The following is a 19,604-nucleotide window of genomic DNA, read 5'->3' on the forward strand; positions in this document are numbered from 1 at the left end:
ACGTTTGCCAATTTCTTGGTTTATGACCACTACCTTCTACTATCCAGGTGAGAGGCATTATTTATAATCTATAATTAACTATCACCAGCTCATTTTAGAAGTGATACAGCAGCTCACTGGCTCTATGTCTCCATATCAGGGCTATCAAATGATTAACTTTTTTAATCAGATTAATTACTCTTGAACTGTGATTAATTATGGTCAATTTCAAGTTACTATTTGCAAGCATAAATAAAACATGCCTGTAGTCAGAATGCTTCTGCAGGAATGTTCTTGTTTTGCTTTCAGGTGCTATTTCAAACTTGATATGCGCCGATGATAAGAAATTTTGTCGCAGCAATACTAATTAATTACCTCAGTTTTATTCAAAGTTACATCAGAGTTTGTTTTGAAGAGTGCAGAAGCACATTGCTCAAACTACCATCACTATGCTGTGTGACGTGATCATTGCCTGTGCAATGCGCGCCACCTTCCGGCGGTCAAAACAAACACTGTGATTCATCTTCAATCATTTATGATAACGCAATATTTTTTTTTTTTATTAATCAAATGCGTTAAGAGCCACAGTCAATATGCTGCATAAACTAGTTAGCTCTCTTTGCTCTTGTCTTACATAAGGATTGTGAATGGTAGGCAACATTTGAAAAAAGTGCAGTTCCCTTTTAAGTCATTATTTTTTTTTATTGTTTGCCCCATTATTGTTCACATCCAAACTTAATTTGAGGTGATCCCTTTTTTTGTAAAATGTATTTATTTATTTTTTCCCACTCCTGCTGTTCGTTAACATTTATTCTTATTCATACAGATTTTAGGTCATGCAAGTTACTACTTTATTAATCCTGAAAATAATTGCAAGATTGTCTGTTGTTTTCATACTGAACATACGTAAGATCCACTCAAACATTGTATACAAAACAGTAATTATGTAAATTTTTAGTAATTATTATTACACAATGTTTCTTAGATCCCTGTCAGGAGTAATCAGCTTTGCTAATTGACTGTTTTTTAAATAAAACTTAAATGGTAAATGGGTTGTACTTGTATAGTGCTTTTCTACCTTTTTTTTTAAGGAACCTAAAACGCTTTGACAGTATTTCCACATTCACACACACATTCACACACTGATGGCGGGCGCTGAAAATGCAAGACACTAACCAGGACCCATCAGGAGCAAGGGTGAAGTGTCTTGCTCAAGGACACAACGGATGTGACTAGGATGGTAGAAGGTGGGGATTGAACCAGGAACCACTCTCCCAGCCACGCCACGCTGTCCCCAAACTAACGTTTCCAAATTAGAGCAATTTGGAAATCTTACAACCTATTGTTTACACTAATGCCAATAGATTGGGACAAAACTGTTTTTTTGTCTATATATCTGGATTACGTCTTAACCCGTTGGCTTTGTTTACAGGTTGTGGTGTCGACAAACATCGCTGAGACATCACTTACCATAGATGGCGTTGTTTTTGTAATTGATCCAGGATTTGCCAAGCAAAAGGTTTGTTTTTTGCATGTCAGTTCTAACTGTTATTTGCTTATCACTCAAGTGGGAAACATGCAAGTTAACCATCATGGTCCTATGATGGAAAAGCTAGCTACCTACTCCTTATTTTTTTTGTCCTGCCTCATCAGGTGTACAACCCTCGCATTCGTGTTGAGTCGCTTCTGGTGTCGGCGATCAGCAAAGCATCGGCCCAGCAGAGGGCTGGTCGAGCTGGACGTACGCGCCCGGGGAAGTGCTTCCGACTTTACACAGAAAAGACTTACAGGACAGAGATGCAGGTAGAAATAGCCAATTTTCACACAAAGATCTTGGAAAATAGCTGCATAGGAGCCATCAAAGTAGCTCTGACATCGGATAACCCGACAAAAAAAGAGAAAATATGCACAAAATAACAACACGGCGGAGGCACAGATTCGCTTAAGTAAGTAAACCGAAGGGGGCTAACTAGCTAAATGCTAGCTCAACCAGACTTAAAAGCGTTAATAGGAACTCTACAAAATGTCAACAATCTCAAGGAAGAGATTATCAATGGTGTACAAAAAGATGTTGCCAATTTCCAAAAACAGATTATCAGAGGAGGAAAATAATCTTGTAATATCAATCAATCAATCAATCAATGTTTACTTATACAGCCCTAAATCACTAGTGTCTCAAAGGGCTGCACAAACCACAACACAAACCACTACGACATCCTCGGTAGGCCCACATAAGGGCAAGGAAAATTCACACCCAGTGGGACGTCGGTGACAATGATGACCCAGTGGGACAATGATGACTATGAGAAGCCCCCATCCCCCCTCCGGCCCCACCCTCCCCCAGGGGACCGAAAGCAATGGATGTCGAGCGGGTCTAACATGATACTGTGAAAGTTTAATCCATAGTGGATCTAACACAGCCGCAAGAGTCCAGTCCAAAGCGGATCCAACACAGCAGCGAGAGTCCCGTCCACAGCGGAGCCAGCAGGAAACTATCCCAAGCGAAGGCGGATCAGCAGCGCAGAAATGTCCCCAGCCGATACACAGGCGAGCGGTCCATCCTGGGTCCCTACTCTGGACGAGTGGTCCATCCTGGGTCCCAACTCTGGACAGCCAGTACTTCATCCATGGCCATCGGACCGCACCCCCTCCACAAGGGAGAGTGAGACATACGAGAAAAAGAAAAGAAACTGCAGATCAACTGGTCTAAAAAGGGAGTCTATTTAAAGGCTAGAATATACAAATGAGTTTTAAGGTGATACTTAAATGCTTCTACTGAGGTGGCATCTCTAACTGTTACCGGGAGGGAATTCCAGAGTACGGTAGCCCGAATGGAAAACGCTCTATAGCCCGCAGACTTTTTTTGGGCTTTGGGAATCACTAATAAACCGGAGTCCTTTGAACGCAGATGAATATGCTGGAATTTAGAAAGTTCAGAGAAGAGGTGAAGATTCGCAGTGAAAACAATGCAGCATTAAAACGGGAGATGGAGAAGCTGAAAGAGGAGAATGCAACATTGCGCCAACAGTCGAATGCCAAGCAGCAAGACAACATCCATTGGGACAACAGTAGTGTTGTGGAGAACATTAAAATGGAGACAGATGATAAGTGATTTGAAGAACTTCAGGGAGTCGATGGCTGCATTGAGACAACAACTCAACAAGATATCGCCAATCTGGGGAATATAAGTGTTTTGGAAAACATCAAAGAGGAAGTGGATCAGTTTACACGGCACAATGACATCATCATTGCAGGGCTACGCATCAATCCTCAAACCTAGGCAAGAACAGTTGACAGCAGAGGAGAACTAGACGACATGGACTGAGCAACAAGTGGTCAACTCCCTGCAATCAAAGGGAATTGATGTCAGTAATAACACCATTGATGCGTGCATATCACTGAATAGAAGAGGCAAAAACACCCCACCAGTCACCATCGTGAAGCAAACAGCAAATCCAAAATGGCATTGCTGACATAGAGATGCCACTCTTAAACTTATTAAAAAACATGTTATCTTCAGTTTTACACTCTACAAAACAACTGTAAGCATACAGTATATGAAGAGCTCAAGTGTCAAACTAGGAGTTTACATGTTCTCCCTGTGAATGCGTGGGTTCCCTCCGAGTACTTCCTCCCACTTTCAAAGACATGCACCTGGGGATAGGTTGATTGGCAACACTAAATTGGCCCTAGTGTGTGAATGTGAGTGTGAATGTTGTCTGTCTATCTGTGTTGGCCCTGCGATGAGGTGGCGACTTGTCCAGGGTGTACGCCGCCTTCTGCCCGAATGCAGCTGAGATAGGCTACAGCAGTCCCCGCGACCCCAAAATGGATAAGCGGTAGAAATGTGTGGATGGAAGTGTCAAACTCAAAGCCTTTATTAAATATTAAATATTATATTATCATATAGTTCATACATATTATTGTTAAAATTAAAATACTTAAATAGCTGCTCAACTTATGATTTCAAAAGAAGTTATCCGTCAAATTTTATGTAAAAAAGTATTTAATCAAATGCACTAATGCAATAATGTCATAAGCCGGTCAAACTTCACTTCTTGTGAACAGGAGAGGATGCAAAACAAAAAAGCTCTGCCTTCTTAACCAGAATTTTGAATAAAATTGCAGCTTTGCTGATTACTGATTGTGATCACAGCTACAGGACAGATTGCTAACATATCTGATTTGAACTCTGCCCGGCAGGAGGCACGGACTTGCTATAATAAACAAAGGAAGCTGTGCAAGCTGGGATCTAACGAGCTAAAACGCTACCTCAAAACAGTTGCAACCTGAAGCTATGCAGCGATCAGGCTGTAGGAGTTTGGACAGATTAATCGTTTCTGATCACACAAAGTGATTTCTAAGACAGGCTGCCAAAGCACTGACCGGCACAAGGTACGATATTTGTGGAAATAAGCAATTTAGAAGTACTGAAAAGAACGAAGATCATAACCAAAACCATAATCATACATCTATGCTCGTACAGTACATATTCACTGTTACAAGCGGCCCTCTGAGAGCCTTAACTACGATGTGGCCCTCAATCCCAACAAGTTGGACACCCGTGGATACAGCATCATACTTGCAAAACGTGCGGTTAAGTCACATTTAGATTTCTCAAAGCATCTTCCCCATGGAGAATGTTGTGTGAATTTACTTGTGAGACAGCGCCCTCAGCTGGATTCCTAGCAAAACCTATGCAAATTTTTCAGGTTTTATGCAGATCCCAAATACAGATCAGCGGGTACCAGACGGTAAGAAAAGTTGCTTTTGCATAATATTGCGAAACAAAAAACAAGATAATGTCTTACTTTATACACACACCATAATAATACTCGTATGTTGAAGCACATCAAGCGGTTTGGTTTCATAGCTTGCCAAAGTCGTACTAAAACATTTTGATAGATTTTTGAGCGCCGTGTGTAATGTTCTATATTTTCAATGTAAAATGTTGGTGTTTACTTGAGTTATATGGCCATCAAATTGAAGCCTACACTTATATATTATGTTTGACTGCCATCTACTGGTCACACTTATCATTACACCATGTACCAAATAAAATAGCTTCAAGGTGGGTAAGCTCAACCAAACTTATTCCTGACATTAGGCACACCGGGTTATAAGGCTCACTGTCAAATTTTTAGAGAGAAGAAAAGGATTTTAAGTACGCCTTATAGTCTGGAAAATACGGTTATCCCGCAACAGCTGTTTGAAAACAGTTATCAGTACATTATTATTGGGCTGCTTCTTACAGCGCAAAACTGAGAGAGCCTTAACTACGATGTGGCCCTCAATGCCAACAAGTTGGACACCTCTGGATACAACATCATAGTTGCAAAACATGTGGTTACGTATCATTTAGATTTCTCAAAGCATCTTACCCCTGGAGAATGTTGTGTGAATTTACTTGTGAGACAGCGCCCTCCGCTGGATTCCTAGTTGTAGCACCCCTTGAATATGCATGGTTTTGACAATCCATCCTGTGATCCTTCTTAGGACAGCACCTACCCAGAGATTCTCATGTCCAATCTTGGCTCAGTGGTGCTGCAGCTAAAGAAGTTGGGCGTCGACGACTTGGTGCATTTTGACTTCATGGACCCGCCAGGTTGGAAAATAGTACTCCATTTGTATTTTTTACACTGTGTTCACATCTGATTTGACATTGGACAATGTCTTCTGAATCAATATAAACGTGATTCCCATGGTTGGCCGGCTGAGAATTGGCCTCCAGCCTGATTTGGACAATGTACCGTATTTTCCGGACCGTAGGGCACACCGGATTATAAGGTGCACTGCAGATGAATGGTCTATTTTTGATCTTTTTTTTTTTATATATAAGGCGTACTGGATTATAGGGCGCACAGTCATATTATTAACATTTTTTTCTAAATGTAAACACTTTCTTGTGGTCTACATAACATGGAATGGTGGTTATTTGGTCAAAATGTTGCATGGATTATGTTTTACAGATCATCTTCAAGTCGTTTTCGAGTCCGCCGTTTTGTGGGCGGGTTTATTTACGTGGCTCACCTTCGGCAGCGTCTTCTCCCCGTCATCTTTGTTGTAGCGGTGTAGCGTGCAAGGACGGGAGTGGAAAAAGTGTCAAAAGATGGAGCTTACTGTTTTATGACATTCTGACTTTACCTAAATCAATAACGGAGCAGCATTTCCTCATCCCAGGACTGCAGGAACTTCGTATTGTGAGGCAGACCCACTAACCCCTCTGCCACCGTGAAGCCCTATTTTGTTACTTCTATTTTATTTATTTATTTATTTAAACCCCCCTTTAATGCCCTTTTAGCCTTCATTTCAGTACTGTTATTGCACTAGAGAATAAAACAATTTGTTGATCAACTTAACATGCATTTGCATTACTGAACTCTGCTAAGCAATGTGGTCTACATACAACGCACAAAGACAAAGTTATGTTTCAAAGGGCCAATTTGTTTCAGACCAGAACAAATTGACAAAACAATTTTAAATTGCTGCAACATAATATACATAAGTAGTAAACAGCCTAATAACATAGCTGTAAACCAAGGAAGGCACACACTACAGACACAAAGCCTAACCATGCGTTTTTTTCGCTCAAGGAATTCTGAAATAAAATCATGTCTGAGGCCCAGAACACTCTACGCATTTCCCCAGTTTTAGTATAAGATTAAGGAAAGATTGGCCTGGCCCATTAGGATCCCTCCTTATGTTTGTGAACTTTATAGTCTATACATTTAGAGTGATGTGATAATCAAACATTCTAGAAGTCTAGAATGAATGAGTATATAAGATAATTGACAGAGAGTGTGTACCTTCATTGCTGAATGATGAGCAGAGGCAGAGTTTGGAGTGTCTTCTTTAGCTCGCTATCCACTTTTGTGCTCACTGTCCACTGTGTCCATGTACGTGGAAAATGTTTTCTGTTTGATGCCTGATATCTTGCTAATTATTTGCCCGAAAGTGGGTGACTCCACTGTAGAAATAGCTTGCATGTCTTCTAGCACATACGCTGTAATGGCTCTATCAATGTTGTCCTGGCTAGCAGTCCCTCTGTTAAAATCCAGCCGTTATTGCTTAGATCAGGGGTCACCAACCTTTTTGAGACCAAGAGCTACTTCTTGGGTACTGATTGATACTTAAATAAATTGCCAGAAATAGCCGATTTGCTCAATGTACCTTTAACTCTATGTTATTATTAATAATTAATTATATTTATCTTTGCGGAAACACTTATCATCCTAATGATTCCTCACAATAAATATATATATAGAAACAGATACACATCAATATGAAACACTTTTTTAAAATATTTTCTCTAAGTGCACATTTTTCAAATTGAACATTTTCAAATGATCACTTCTAAGACAGCCTTCTGAAATCACAATATCCCATTTTAACTAGCTAGCCACTAACATTTTTTAACAAAACATGAATTACTTTGCACCATGTTTGTACAAATAATAACTCATGTATAATACAAAAGTCAACTCTCAAATTTTTAAATAAATCATGTCACACTTTGAACTGGACACCTAATCTGTTATCTGTTTCTTTGTCAGTTAGTGGGAAGCCTGGCATTGCATGCTGTTAACTAGTGTGTTGTACTCTGGTGTGTAACTTGACACTGCAGCTCTGAGTGAGTCTTGCAAATGTGCATCAGTGAGGCATGTTCTGTGTTTGTTCGTGATGAAGTTCATGTCAGAAAAGGCTGATTCCCAAAGATAAGTTGAACCAAACAGTATTGCAACCTTCATAGCTGCTGCGCATACACCACTGTACTTTTCTGTGTCAACAAGGCACCAAAAGTTTGGTGCAGCCTGGTGGGCTTTGAGGTGGAGGTCATTTTGCAGTGTTACAATTTCAATCTCCACCTGTTCAGCATCCAGGCTTAATGTTGCACTTAACTGCCCAGCAATGCATGATATGTCCACGTTCATGAAAGGATTAGAAATGAACGACACACATGGTTCAAGCTGATCCAGGTCACAAAACCTGTTCTCAAACTCTTGCCCAACTCTGCTCATGACCAGAGAGTACTTTTCTGCAACTTTGTCAAAAGCCTCAGATGCAGAAGCATTGTCTTTCAGCACCATCTGAACAGAGGGAAAGTGCAGCACTTTTTTTCTCTGTAAATGCACAGAGAAAAGTTTCATCTTAGATTTAAATGCATCTAAAGCACTTATCATATTGGCGATAGTTTTACTTTTGCCTTGCAGCTCACAGTTCAAACTGTTCAGTTTTCCAGTAATGTCCGTTAAAAATGCAAGGTCAAGTATCCACTCAGTGTCCTCCAGCAGCACGATGTCCTCACCTCTGGACTGCATGAACTCTTTGATTTCACCCAAAACTGACAAAAAACGTAGCAAAATGTGTCCCCTGCTGAGCCATCGGATTTCTGTGTGTAGTAGCAGGTCACCATATTCAGCTGTCAGCTCCTCCAAAAGTACCTTGAATGTTCTGTACTGTTTAGCTCTGGAGCGGATGCTGTTTATGATCTTTACGACGGGAGTCATTACGTGCTCAAAGCAGATCACTTTTGCACAAAAGGATGCTGTTGGATGATGCAGTGGTACTGCAGAAAGTTTGGGAACTCTGGGTCAGCTTTACAGTGAGCAACGAATCCTGTGTGTCGGCCGATCATAGCAGGAGCCCCATCAGTAGTCACTGATACCAGCTTTTCCAGCGGCACTTTTTTTCCACCAAAAACTCCTTCACTGCGTTATAAATGTCAACTCCCCTCGTAGTTGTCTTCAGGGGCAGTAGTGTCAAAAGTTCTTTTGTGGAGAAATCATCAAACACCATCCTGATAAAGACCATCAGCCTCGCCGTACTGCTGCAGTTCCACCGACTCGTCACACTGGATGCTGAACCACCGGCACCTCGCCAGATCACGGTCCAGCTGGTGGATCAAGTTCCCAGACATCGCCGACACTCTTCTTACCATCGTAGTTGCCCCAAGTTGAACATCAGAGAGACTGGAGAGTACATTGGTTCCATACTTCTCGTCTTCAAGCACAGTTTTAGCAATTATCATCATTGCTTCTTTGACAACCTCCCCGTCTGTAAATGCCTTCTTTTTCTTCATCAAGAATTGCGTAGCTCTAAACGAGGCTTCGGTTGCTTTTTGGGAGTGAAAAAAGACTGCTGTTTGCAGTCATGGTAGCTTGTGTGACACGTAGTGAAATGTCTCTCCACATTGTACCGCTTTGCTATTGCCACAGTTGCCCCGCAAATGAAACACACGCAGGATCCTTTCACAGTGGTAAAAAAAAACTGGACCTCCCATTCGTCGTGATAATGATATATTTTCTTTTTTTTTCTGACATTTTTTGGGGTAACTCTTCCCCTCAAATTCGCTGCGTCCGCTGACATTAGCTTGTTTGTAAGAGCGCAACAAACGCTATGTTTTGGTCATGCACACAATTCTGACCTTTTAACTATACTACGTCAGAGTTAATTTATATTAAACAAAAAAAAACACTTTACATTGTAAGTGTTTTTATATATGTATGTATGTATATATATATATATATATATATATATATATATATATATATATATAGTCATTTGTAAGTTACATGTAAGTGTGATTTAAACAAGAATAGCTAAATAAATAATATATATATACTGTGTATATATATATATATAAATGGGTATTTCCGTCGTACATTTTTTTCCTTTTACGGAAGGTTTTTTTGTAGAGAATAAATGATGAAAAAAACACTTAATTGAACGGTTTCAAAGAGAAGAAAACACACACGAAAAAAAAAATTCAATTAACCAAAATGACCCATTAAAAAAACAAAATATGACTTATTATATCTTTGTGTAAAATATTGGACACAGTGTGTTGTCAAGCTTATGAGATGCGATGCAAGTGTAAGCCACTGTGACACTATTGTTCATTTGTTTATTTTTTGGGGTAAATGTTTACAATGATAATATCAATGAGGGATTTTTAATCACTGCTATTTTGAATGTTTTACTACTAATAATAATATTCATTGTTATGGTATTTTTGTGTATTGTTCTGTTGGATTGATTAATAAATTCATAAAAAAAAAAAAAAAAAACGGCCAACAGGCGGCGGGCGACTTATCTGGTCCTTGCGGGCTACCTGGCGCCCGCGGGCGCCGCATTGGTGACCCCTGGCTGAGATTGTGTTGGAGGTGAAGTGTGTCTCTCTTTACTAGCTTCGTCGAAGCATGTTGCTTTTGTAGGTTTTTCAGCAGATTTGAATTGCTGTTTTGGACAGTAGATGGGATTGTTGATCCAAGACACAACTTACATTGAACTAAAATGTTATTTTCCTTGTGCTCGACAAAAGAAAAGTAGTGAAAATATCTCCATGTTAAAAAACTTTGGCTCCACTATGATGTCTTGTTAGTAAACACAGACACGCCGCTCTACACACACCCACACACACATACAAAGCGCGCCTTTTCTCCTGTGCCTCTTCTGCAGCTCTCCAGTAAAACACACTCAGATCTTCTCAGTTTCTAGCCGATACTACATAAAAAATAACGTAATATAACACAGTAACGCATCAAGTAGTAACGGTAACTGAGTTACTGAATATAAAAAATAACGCGTTAAACTACTAGTTACCGCCAAAAATAACGGCGTTACAGCAAGGCGTTAGTCCCAACACTGCCCGTGAAAAACCGTCTGACTGGAACTCTCTAATAACGAAAGTTCCTTGGATGAATAATGTAAACTCACTATACAGGTATGTTTTAGCGCTTTCATGGCGGGATTACTGACAGATATTAGTAAGAACTTTACACTATATAAGAAATGGCAACAGCGGAGGATGAATGTCACTGTGACAGACTCAAGACGCCATCGTGCGAGTCCCAAGGACCATCAAGGAAGGACATAATGGCGAGCAAGTTTGGTCTTATTTCAAAGAATGTGTCTCTTGCCGGGTTGCTTTTCAGCCTTTCCGTCTGCTGCTCGCTCTTCCACTCCAGCTTTTCATCTTCTTGCGATTTCGTTTTTCTCGGCTCTCCGTCTTTTTCGCTCGGCATCCACTTCTTTCTTGCTCAGACTCTTCTCTCCTTCTCTCTCCCCCACGTTCACGGCTGCCGCCCTTTTATACAGTGCGAGATGATTTAATTGTGCCCAGCTGGGCGACCCGCGCACCTGATCACGATTGCGGTGTCGCTCCCGGCGCGCCCCGCCTCGCTCACCGTCCAGGCCTCCTCACCACCATCTTGGGCCGGGCTCCGGCGGGCCCTGCCTCGCTGTCGGCCTGCTGGCCACGCCTCCTCGCTGCCCTCTTGCAGCGGGCTACGGTGTGCCCTGCCTCGTTGTCGGACCACAGTCACATAACAAGAAGATAGAGAAAACGAAGAAGCTCTTCGGCTATGGTGTCCCCACGGACTACAAAAGCGGACACGCAAAATTTTTCAGGATTTATGCAGATCCCAAATACAGATCAGCAGGTACCAGACGGTAAGAGAAGTTTCTTTTGCATAAATTTGCGAAACAAAACTCAAGATCAGGGGTAGGGAACCTATGGCTCTAGAGCCGGATGTGGCCCTTTTGATGACTGCATCTGGCTCTCGGATAAATCTGAGCTGACATTGCTTAACAGGATAAGTAATGAATAATTCCACTTGTAATCATAGTGTTAAAAATAACATTCAAAATATAAAACATTCTCATGCATTTTTATGTTCAAGAAGTTGCATTAATGGTAAGAAGTAATTTATTTGTTATTGGTTAGTGTTGGGCTTGCCCTCCTGGGGTTTCTTCAGACCACCAAGCACCGACATGAGAGCCTGTTTTAGGGTAAAATATTGTTGTTGTTTTTTCAATTAGTCTCTCAGTTGCTTTCCAGCAATTGTCTTTTTCTCTTTCGTCCTCACTCGCGCTCTGGCTCCAGCCCCAACCCTGTCTCTTCTCCTGGCTGCTGCTTATAACATTGCGACAGGTGATTAGATAAATAGGCCCAGGTGGGCCATCTACGCACCTGTCGCTGATTTCGAGGCCGTTCCTGACAACATCCCACTTTGCTGCAGGCCCGCAGGCCACGCCCCCTCCACAGTTAGCTTCAGAATAACAATGTTACTACAAAGAATAAGAGACCTATTATACTCTGGAAATGTTGGTCTTACTTAAAAATGCACGCGTTTATTTGTGTTCAGTGTAAAAAAAAATATTATATGGCTCTTAGGGAAATACATTTTAAAATATTTGGCTTCTTGGCTCTCTCAGCCAAAAAGGTTCCCGACCCCTGCTCTAGATAATGTCTTACACACACACTATAATAATACTCCTATGTTGAAGCACATCAAGCGGTGTGGCTTCATAGCTTGCCAAAGTTGTACCAAAACATTTTGATAGATTTTTGAGCGCCGTGTGTAATGTTCTATATTTTCAAAGGAAAATGTTGGTGTTGTTTACTTGAGTTATATTGCCATCATATTGAAGCCTACACTTATATATTATGTTTGACTGCCATCTACTGGTCACACTTGTCATTGCACCATGTACCAAATAAAATAGCTTCAAGGTGGGTAAGCTCAACCAAACTTATTCTTTACATTAGGCACACCGGGTTATAAGGCTCACTGTCGATTTTTGAGAGAAAAGAAAAGTATTTAAAGTGCGCCTTATAGTCCGGAAAATACAGTTATCCCACAACAGCTATTTGAAAACAGTTATCAACACATTATTTTTGGGCTCCTTCTTACAGCGCAAAACTGAATTGAACCTAAAGTAGCGTGATGAAGCGGCGTGGAAATGCAATCTGTGGCTCATCAGAAAGCGAGTATTGACTGCCTGAACCATGCAGGAATCTAATATAGCGCGAAATCAATGGGCCCCCAAAAAAGGTACATTAAACCTGCTCCTTTGGAAATGTCATAAGGCGAATGAAAGCTTCATAGTAGAGTCAAGTTCACTGATTTCTTATCCCTCGTCGCCAAGAAGGGGCGAAAAAAAAGAGCTGAAAAGGAGGCTGTAAAAGATACCTCCCTGCTTGGTCCATTTATTCGGGGGGCGGGCGTGTAAAAATCGATCGGACGCGACTAGATATTATAAAGAAGTCTGTCCACAGCCCTGGTAGCTTCCTCGTTAGGTAGCAGTAGATCAAATAAATAAACCCCCCACTCTCCTTAGCACAGACAAGGCCGATCCGATATGTTGACGCTTACATTTTGTGAGGAACGCGGGGGCTGGCTGCCTGCTGGAGGTCAGTCACTGGAGGAATATAAAGGAGGAGGCAATAGCCAAGGTGATAGCGGCGCTATTGATGTAACCAATTTCATTCTCAAAATGGCGCCACGAGTGGGAGGAGGAGGAGGAGGCGGGGGTTTAATCTCAGAGGTAAGATGAAAAGTATATTATGGGGGCTGTAGAGAGGGAGGGTCTCCTCGGGAAGATGTAGTAACACTCTTTCCTGGGGGGAATCTGTTTGGCCTAATTCTACTGTGATTCAGAGCGTTCATCAAAAAAACTCTCTCTCAAAAAAAAAAAAAAAATCCCGATGGCGCAGCAGCGTTTGATATCTGCCGAGATCGTTTTATCTCGTCGCCGGCTTCTGAGCGAGACAGACTCGGGATTTAATATCTGCACATCAAACGGCCGCTCTTGTAACTGCGTTTATATTGATTAAGGCGACACTGATCACAATCAAGCCAGCGCCATTGTCTGCCATGTAGAGGATCTCTGACGAGCAGGCGCTCCCTAAAAACAGCAGAGCGCTCCTGTCGTATACAGACGAGTCGCCTGGGTGCCGCTTATGTCGACAGTCCGACTCATCAAGTCCTGCTTGCTTAAGTCGATGTCGGCATAAATGGCCGACCACGTTTGTGGACAGGAAATGTGAGACCCGAAGGGTTCATTTTTATAAATAATTGCTTTTTTATGTGTCGTAAACAGTGTTGTATGTCATCACCATCCCCATGCAGCGTGAAGCCACCACAGCGGAATAACTACTGGCGGCAACGCTTTAGTATGGGGAACACATATTAAGCATTAATTAGTTGCTTATTAACATGAAAATGAGTAACATATTGGCTCTTGGTCATTATTAAGTACTTATTAATGCATTACTAACCCTAACCCTGACCTTCTATAGTGGGGGCCTTTGGGGAGATTTTAGGGTGTGTTTGTTCACTTTTGTCTAAAAGCGCCAAATTTGGCACAGGTGTAGCTCAGGGCATACTTAAATGATTTGGCTAGGGCGCCCGCGCTGGTGACCTTTGGGGTCGTCATAGCGCCTGATCCAATATGGCCACCACCTGAACAGGCTTTTGCCTCTACATTTGAACCAGATGAGCTACAAATCCAAACTTGGTGTCTATTTCATGTTTTTTGACAACTAGAAATATGATGGAAAAATCATCTTTATGATTGGGTGTGTCTGGACACCTCATTAGCGTATTTCCAAGTTAGGTGTACCATAACTTTTGATACTTTTTGGCAAACTATTTTTGAGCATCAGAAACATACTGGAATGATCAGATTTATGATCATACATTTATTAGAGCACTTTAATTTCCATATGTCATGTCTTTGTGGTCATGTTTTGTTAGATTACTTCAAGACTCCATTAATTCCTGTTTTTTCACTCCATTGTTTGGTTTCCATGTCTACCAATCAGTTCACCTGTCCTCACGACTCACGCAACTGATTCATTTGAACTCACGCACCTGTTTTCAAGCACCACAGCACGATATAAGCCTGTAGTTGCCAGGCAGGCCGCCTGGCGACATCATCCTCTACACACCCTTGCTCCGTGCTGATGATCCATGCTCTTTTCTCGTTCCCCGTAAGTTTTGTTCTTCATGCCATAGTTTGCAAGTTTAGTTTTATGTCCATAGTTTATGTTGTAGTAATAGTTTTGTTTCATAGCCAAGTTTTTGTACCTCCTCTGTGAGCGCCTTTCGTTTGTTCTTTTTTTGAGTTAAGATTAAAATATGTCGTTACCATCACATCGTGTCTGATCCAGTCGCTTTGCACCTCGGGAAAACTAACCACACCATAGTCCTCACCTAGACACCATACTGACAACATAGCCATGTTGCACCCGGTTTTACTCATAACAATGCCCAAGTTACGTCCAATGTCTTCAGAATAGCAAAACGCTACTTGAAAATATGCATATATATATATATATATATATATGTGTATGTATATGTATGTATATGTATGTGTATGTATATGTATATATGTGTATGTATATATGTATATCAATCAATCAATCAATCAATGTTTACTTATATAGCCCTAAATCACTAGTGTCTCAAAGGGCTGCACAAACCACCACGACATCCTCGGTAGGCCCACATAAGGGCAAGGAAAACTCACACCCAGTGGGACATTGGTGACAATGATGACTATGAGAACCTTAGAGAGGAGGAAAGCAATGGATGTCGAGCGGATCTAACATGATACTGTGAAAGTTCAATCCACAATGGATCCAACACAGTCGCGAGAGTCCAGTCCAAAGCGGATCCAACACAGCAGCGAGAGTCCCGTTCACAGCGGAGCCAGCAGGAAACCATCCCAAGCGTAGGCGGACCAGCAGCGCAGAGATGTCCCCAGCCGATACACAGGCGAGCAGTACATGGCCACCGGATCGGACCGGACCCCCTCCACACGGGAGAGTGGGACATAGAAGAAAAAGAAAAGAAACGGCAGATCAACTGGTCTAAAAAGGGAGTCTATTTAAAGGCTAGAGTATACAAATGAGTTTTAAGGTGAGACTTAAATGCTTCTACTGAGGTGGCATCGCGAACTGTTACCGGGAGGGTATTCCAGAGTACTGGAGCCCGAACGGAAAATGCTCTATAGCCCGCAGACTTTTTTTGGGCTTTGGGAATCACTAATAAGCCGGAGTCCTTTGAACGCAGATTTCTTGCCGGGACATATGGTACAATACAATCGGCAAGATAAGATGGAGCTAGACCGTGTAGTATTTTATACGTAAGTAGTAAAACCTTAAAGTCACATCTTAAGTGCACAGGAAGCCAGTGCAGGTGAGCCAGTACAGGCGTAATGTGATCAAACTTTCTTGTTCTTGTCAAAAGTCTAGCAGCCGCATTTTGTACCAACTGTAATCTTTTAATGCTAGACATGGGGAGACCCGAAAATAATACGTTACAGTAGTCGAGGCGAGACGTAACAAACGCATGGATAATGATCTCAGCGTCTTTAGTGGACAGAATGGAGCGAATTTTAGCGATGTTACGGAGATGAAAGAAGGCCGTTTTAGTAACGCTTTTAATGTGTGCCTCAAAGGAGAGAGTTGGGTCGAAGATAATACCCAGATTCTTTACCGTGTCGCCTTGTTTAATTGTTTGGTTGTCAAATGTTAGAGTTGTATTATTAAATAGAGTTCGGTGTCTAGCAGGACCGATAATCAGCATTTCCGTTTTTTTGGCGTTGAGTTGCAAAAAGTTAGCGGACATCCATTGTTTAATTTCATTAAGACACGCCTCCAGCTGACTACAATCCGGTGTGTTGGTCAGCTTTAGGGGCATGTAGAGTTGGGTGTCATCAGCATAACAGTGAAAGCTAATACCGTATTTGCGTATGATGTCACCTAGCGGCAGCATGTAGATGCTGAAGAGTGCAGGGCCAAGGACCGAACCCTGGGGAACTCCACACGTTACCTTAACGTAGTCCAAGGTCACATTGTTATGGGAGACACACTGCATCCTATCAGTAAGATAAGAGTTAAACCAAGACAGGGCTAAGTCTGACATAACAATTCGTGTTTTGATACGTTCTAATAAAATATTATGATCGACGGTATCGAAAGCAGCGCTGAGATCGAGGAGCAGCAACATAGATGACGCATCAGAATCCATCGTTAGCAATAGATCATTAGTCATTTTTGCGAGGGCTGTCTCCGTGGAGTGATTTGCCCTGAAACCGGATTGAAAGGTTTCACATAGATTGTTAGACGCTAAGTGTTCATTTAACTGCTCCGCAACAATTTTTTCAAGGATTTTTGAAATAAAGGGAAGGTGAGACACCGGTCGGTAATTTACCATGAGGTCAGGATCGAGGTTAGGTCTTTTAAGAAGAGGATGAATAACCGCTTTTTTGAATGCTAGGGGAACAGTGCCCGAGGAGAGTGATAAGTTTATAATATTTAGCACTGATGGACCTAATAATACAAAGAGCTCCTTGATCAGTTTCCCAGGAAGAGGGTCAAGTAAACATGTTGTCTGTTTTATTCCATTTACACGTTGTAACAATTCCTCTAATGTTATTTCCTCAAAACGAGAGAAACTATTTTGGAGGGCAGTATCCGCCGTATATACCATCGTGTCAGTGTTAATAGAACCCCGTTGTAGCTGGGACGCATTGTCTTTAATCTCCTTTCTAATGACTAAAATCTTCTTACTAAAGAATTGCATAAAGTCATCAGCTGAGTGGGTTGAGCTACTGGAAGGAGTCCCTTGTTGGGTTAGCGATGCTACCGTACTAAACAAAAATTTAGGATCGTTTTTATTACGGTGGATGAGATTTGAGTAATATTTAGCTTTAGCTAAGGTAAGCATGCGTTTATAAGTTATTAAACCATCACTCCATGCTTGATGGTGCACCTCAAGTTTAGTCGTGCGCCATTTGCGTTCCAGCTTTCTACATAATAATTTATGAGCTCTGGTTTCTTCTGTAAACCACGGGGTGCGCTTTTTTGGAGCCTTTTTTAACTTTAGCGGTGCTATGTTATCAATGGTTTCGCGCAGGGCGTCGTTAAAGTTGTTAGTGAGGTTATCAATAGAGCCCACATACTTTGGGAATGGTGCCATTACCGAGGGCAGTAGGTCAGCAAGAGTTGTCGTTGTGGCTGTATTAATGTTGCGGCTGCTATAGCAGTTATTATTATTATTAGTTTGACGAACATGCGTCTGAACCTCGAATTTTATAAGGTAATGATCGGACAATACTTTAGTATACGGGAGTATCGTAACTTTGGAAACGGTGATGCCCCTGACAAGCACTAGGTCTATCGTATTACCGTTGCGATGCGTGGGTTCATTTATTATTTGTGTGAGACCACAGCTATCAATTACAGTCTGGAGCGCTACGCACGGTGGGTCCGATGGGGTATTCATATAGATATTAAAGTCCCCCATTATGATTATATTATCGGCGTGTGTCACTAGATCAGCAACGAACTCTGAGAATTCATTAATAAAGTCCGAATAGGGCCCTGGGGGGCGGTAGATAACAGCCAGGTGTAGAGGCAGCGGTGTGACAGACCTCATAGTAAGCACCTCAAACGATTTATATTTATTATTTATGTTAGGACTAAGGTTAAAGTTTTCGTTGTATATTAGTGCGACCCCCCCACCCCTTTTGAGCGGACGGGCAATATGCGCATGTGTAAAGTTAGGAGGACATGCCTCATTTAGCGCAAAAAAGTTGTTTGGTTTAAGCCAGGTTTCGCTGAGACCGATGACGTTAAGATTGTTGTCTCTGATAATATCATTAACTAACAACGTTTTAGGAGACAATGATCTTATGTTTAAAAAACCTATATTATAGGTAGTGGGCTGTTTTAGGGAGTTTTTGATCAAATTATCCGTAGTAGCAATATTAATAATGTTGTGTTTATTATGCCCAGTGCATTTAGTATAGTTACGACCATATCTAGGAATTGATACGACAGGAATTTTCCGATTGTTTGATTGTTGCTTTGATAAACTGCACACATCATGGTTAGCCACCTCAGTAACGGGGATTTTCCGATTGTTTGTTTGTTGCTTTGATAAACTGCACGCATCATAGTTAGCCACCTCAGTAAAACACATGTCCAACTCTGAAACACTCAAAGCAGAAAAAACTTGTTCTAATTTAACTGACTCCTTACCCAGACCAGTAGTCTCGCATTTTCCATCTAAATCCGTCTTCGGGATGGAGGAAAGTGGTGTTCTGTGGGGATTAGCCTTCTGCTTTGTTTTTAGCCCCGCTCGGCATCCGCGTTTCCGATCACACCGCTGGCGTTTGCTCCGTAGACGGCCCCCGCTGCTACTAGACTCCCCTGCTTCACAGGCCGCTGGATGTAGCCGCCGATGTATTCCCATGCTAGTTAGCAAGTCTAGCACGCAAGTGTCTATCAGTCCAAAACGGCCCGATATGTCCACATCCAGAAGTGTCTGGCGGTCGTACGTGATCACGGAGTGACCACGATGTGAGCCAGCCATAAAGTTTGTGGAATTGTCCGGTATTTCTGCCAAATGTTCCATCTTTAGCAGGAGCTCCTCGAGAGCGCAGCCCGTCCGGGCGCCGCCATCTTGTATGTGTATGCATATATGTATATATATATATATATATATATATATTTTTTTTTATATATATATGTATATATATGTGTATATATATGTATATATATGTGTATATATACATACATATATATGTATATATACGTATATATGTATATGTATACATATATACATATATATATATATTTGTGTATATATATATATGTATATATATTTGTACAAATTATATATATATATATATATATATATATATATATATATATATATATATATATACACATAGGTCATGCCCCACAAGGCAGAGGGGGGCAGAGCACAAAAATAAAGAAACGGCAGATCAACTGTTCGAAAAGGGGGGTCTATTTAAAGTAAGTATAC

General features: G+C 41.4%; 1 protein-coding gene across 6 annotated transcripts in view; it reads left to right on the forward strand.

Moving 5' to 3' along the window:
• The window catches only part of LOC133560706 (ATP-dependent RNA helicase DHX15-like), a 77,838-nt gene that overhangs the window by 49,162 nt on the left and 9,072 nt on the right, over positions 1-19,604 (forward strand). For all 6 annotated transcript variants that reach the window (XM_061913532.1, XM_061913534.1, XM_061913533.1 and 3 more), the window contains 3 exons: positions 1,412-1,498; positions 1,633-1,782; positions 5,476-5,584. In XM_061913532.1, coding sequence (XP_061769516.1) covers positions 1,412-1,498; positions 1,633-1,782; positions 5,476-5,584 — 346 coding nt within the window. The remainder of the gene's footprint in view (positions 1-1,411; positions 1,499-1,632; positions 1,783-5,475; positions 5,585-19,604) is intronic.

Source organism: Nerophis ophidion, linkage group LG10, assembly GCF_033978795.1.
Source record: "Nerophis ophidion isolate RoL-2023_Sa linkage group LG10, RoL_Noph_v1.0, whole genome shotgun sequence".
NCBI classification, from domain to species: Eukaryota; Metazoa; Chordata; class Actinopteri; order Syngnathiformes; family Syngnathidae; genus Nerophis; species Nerophis ophidion.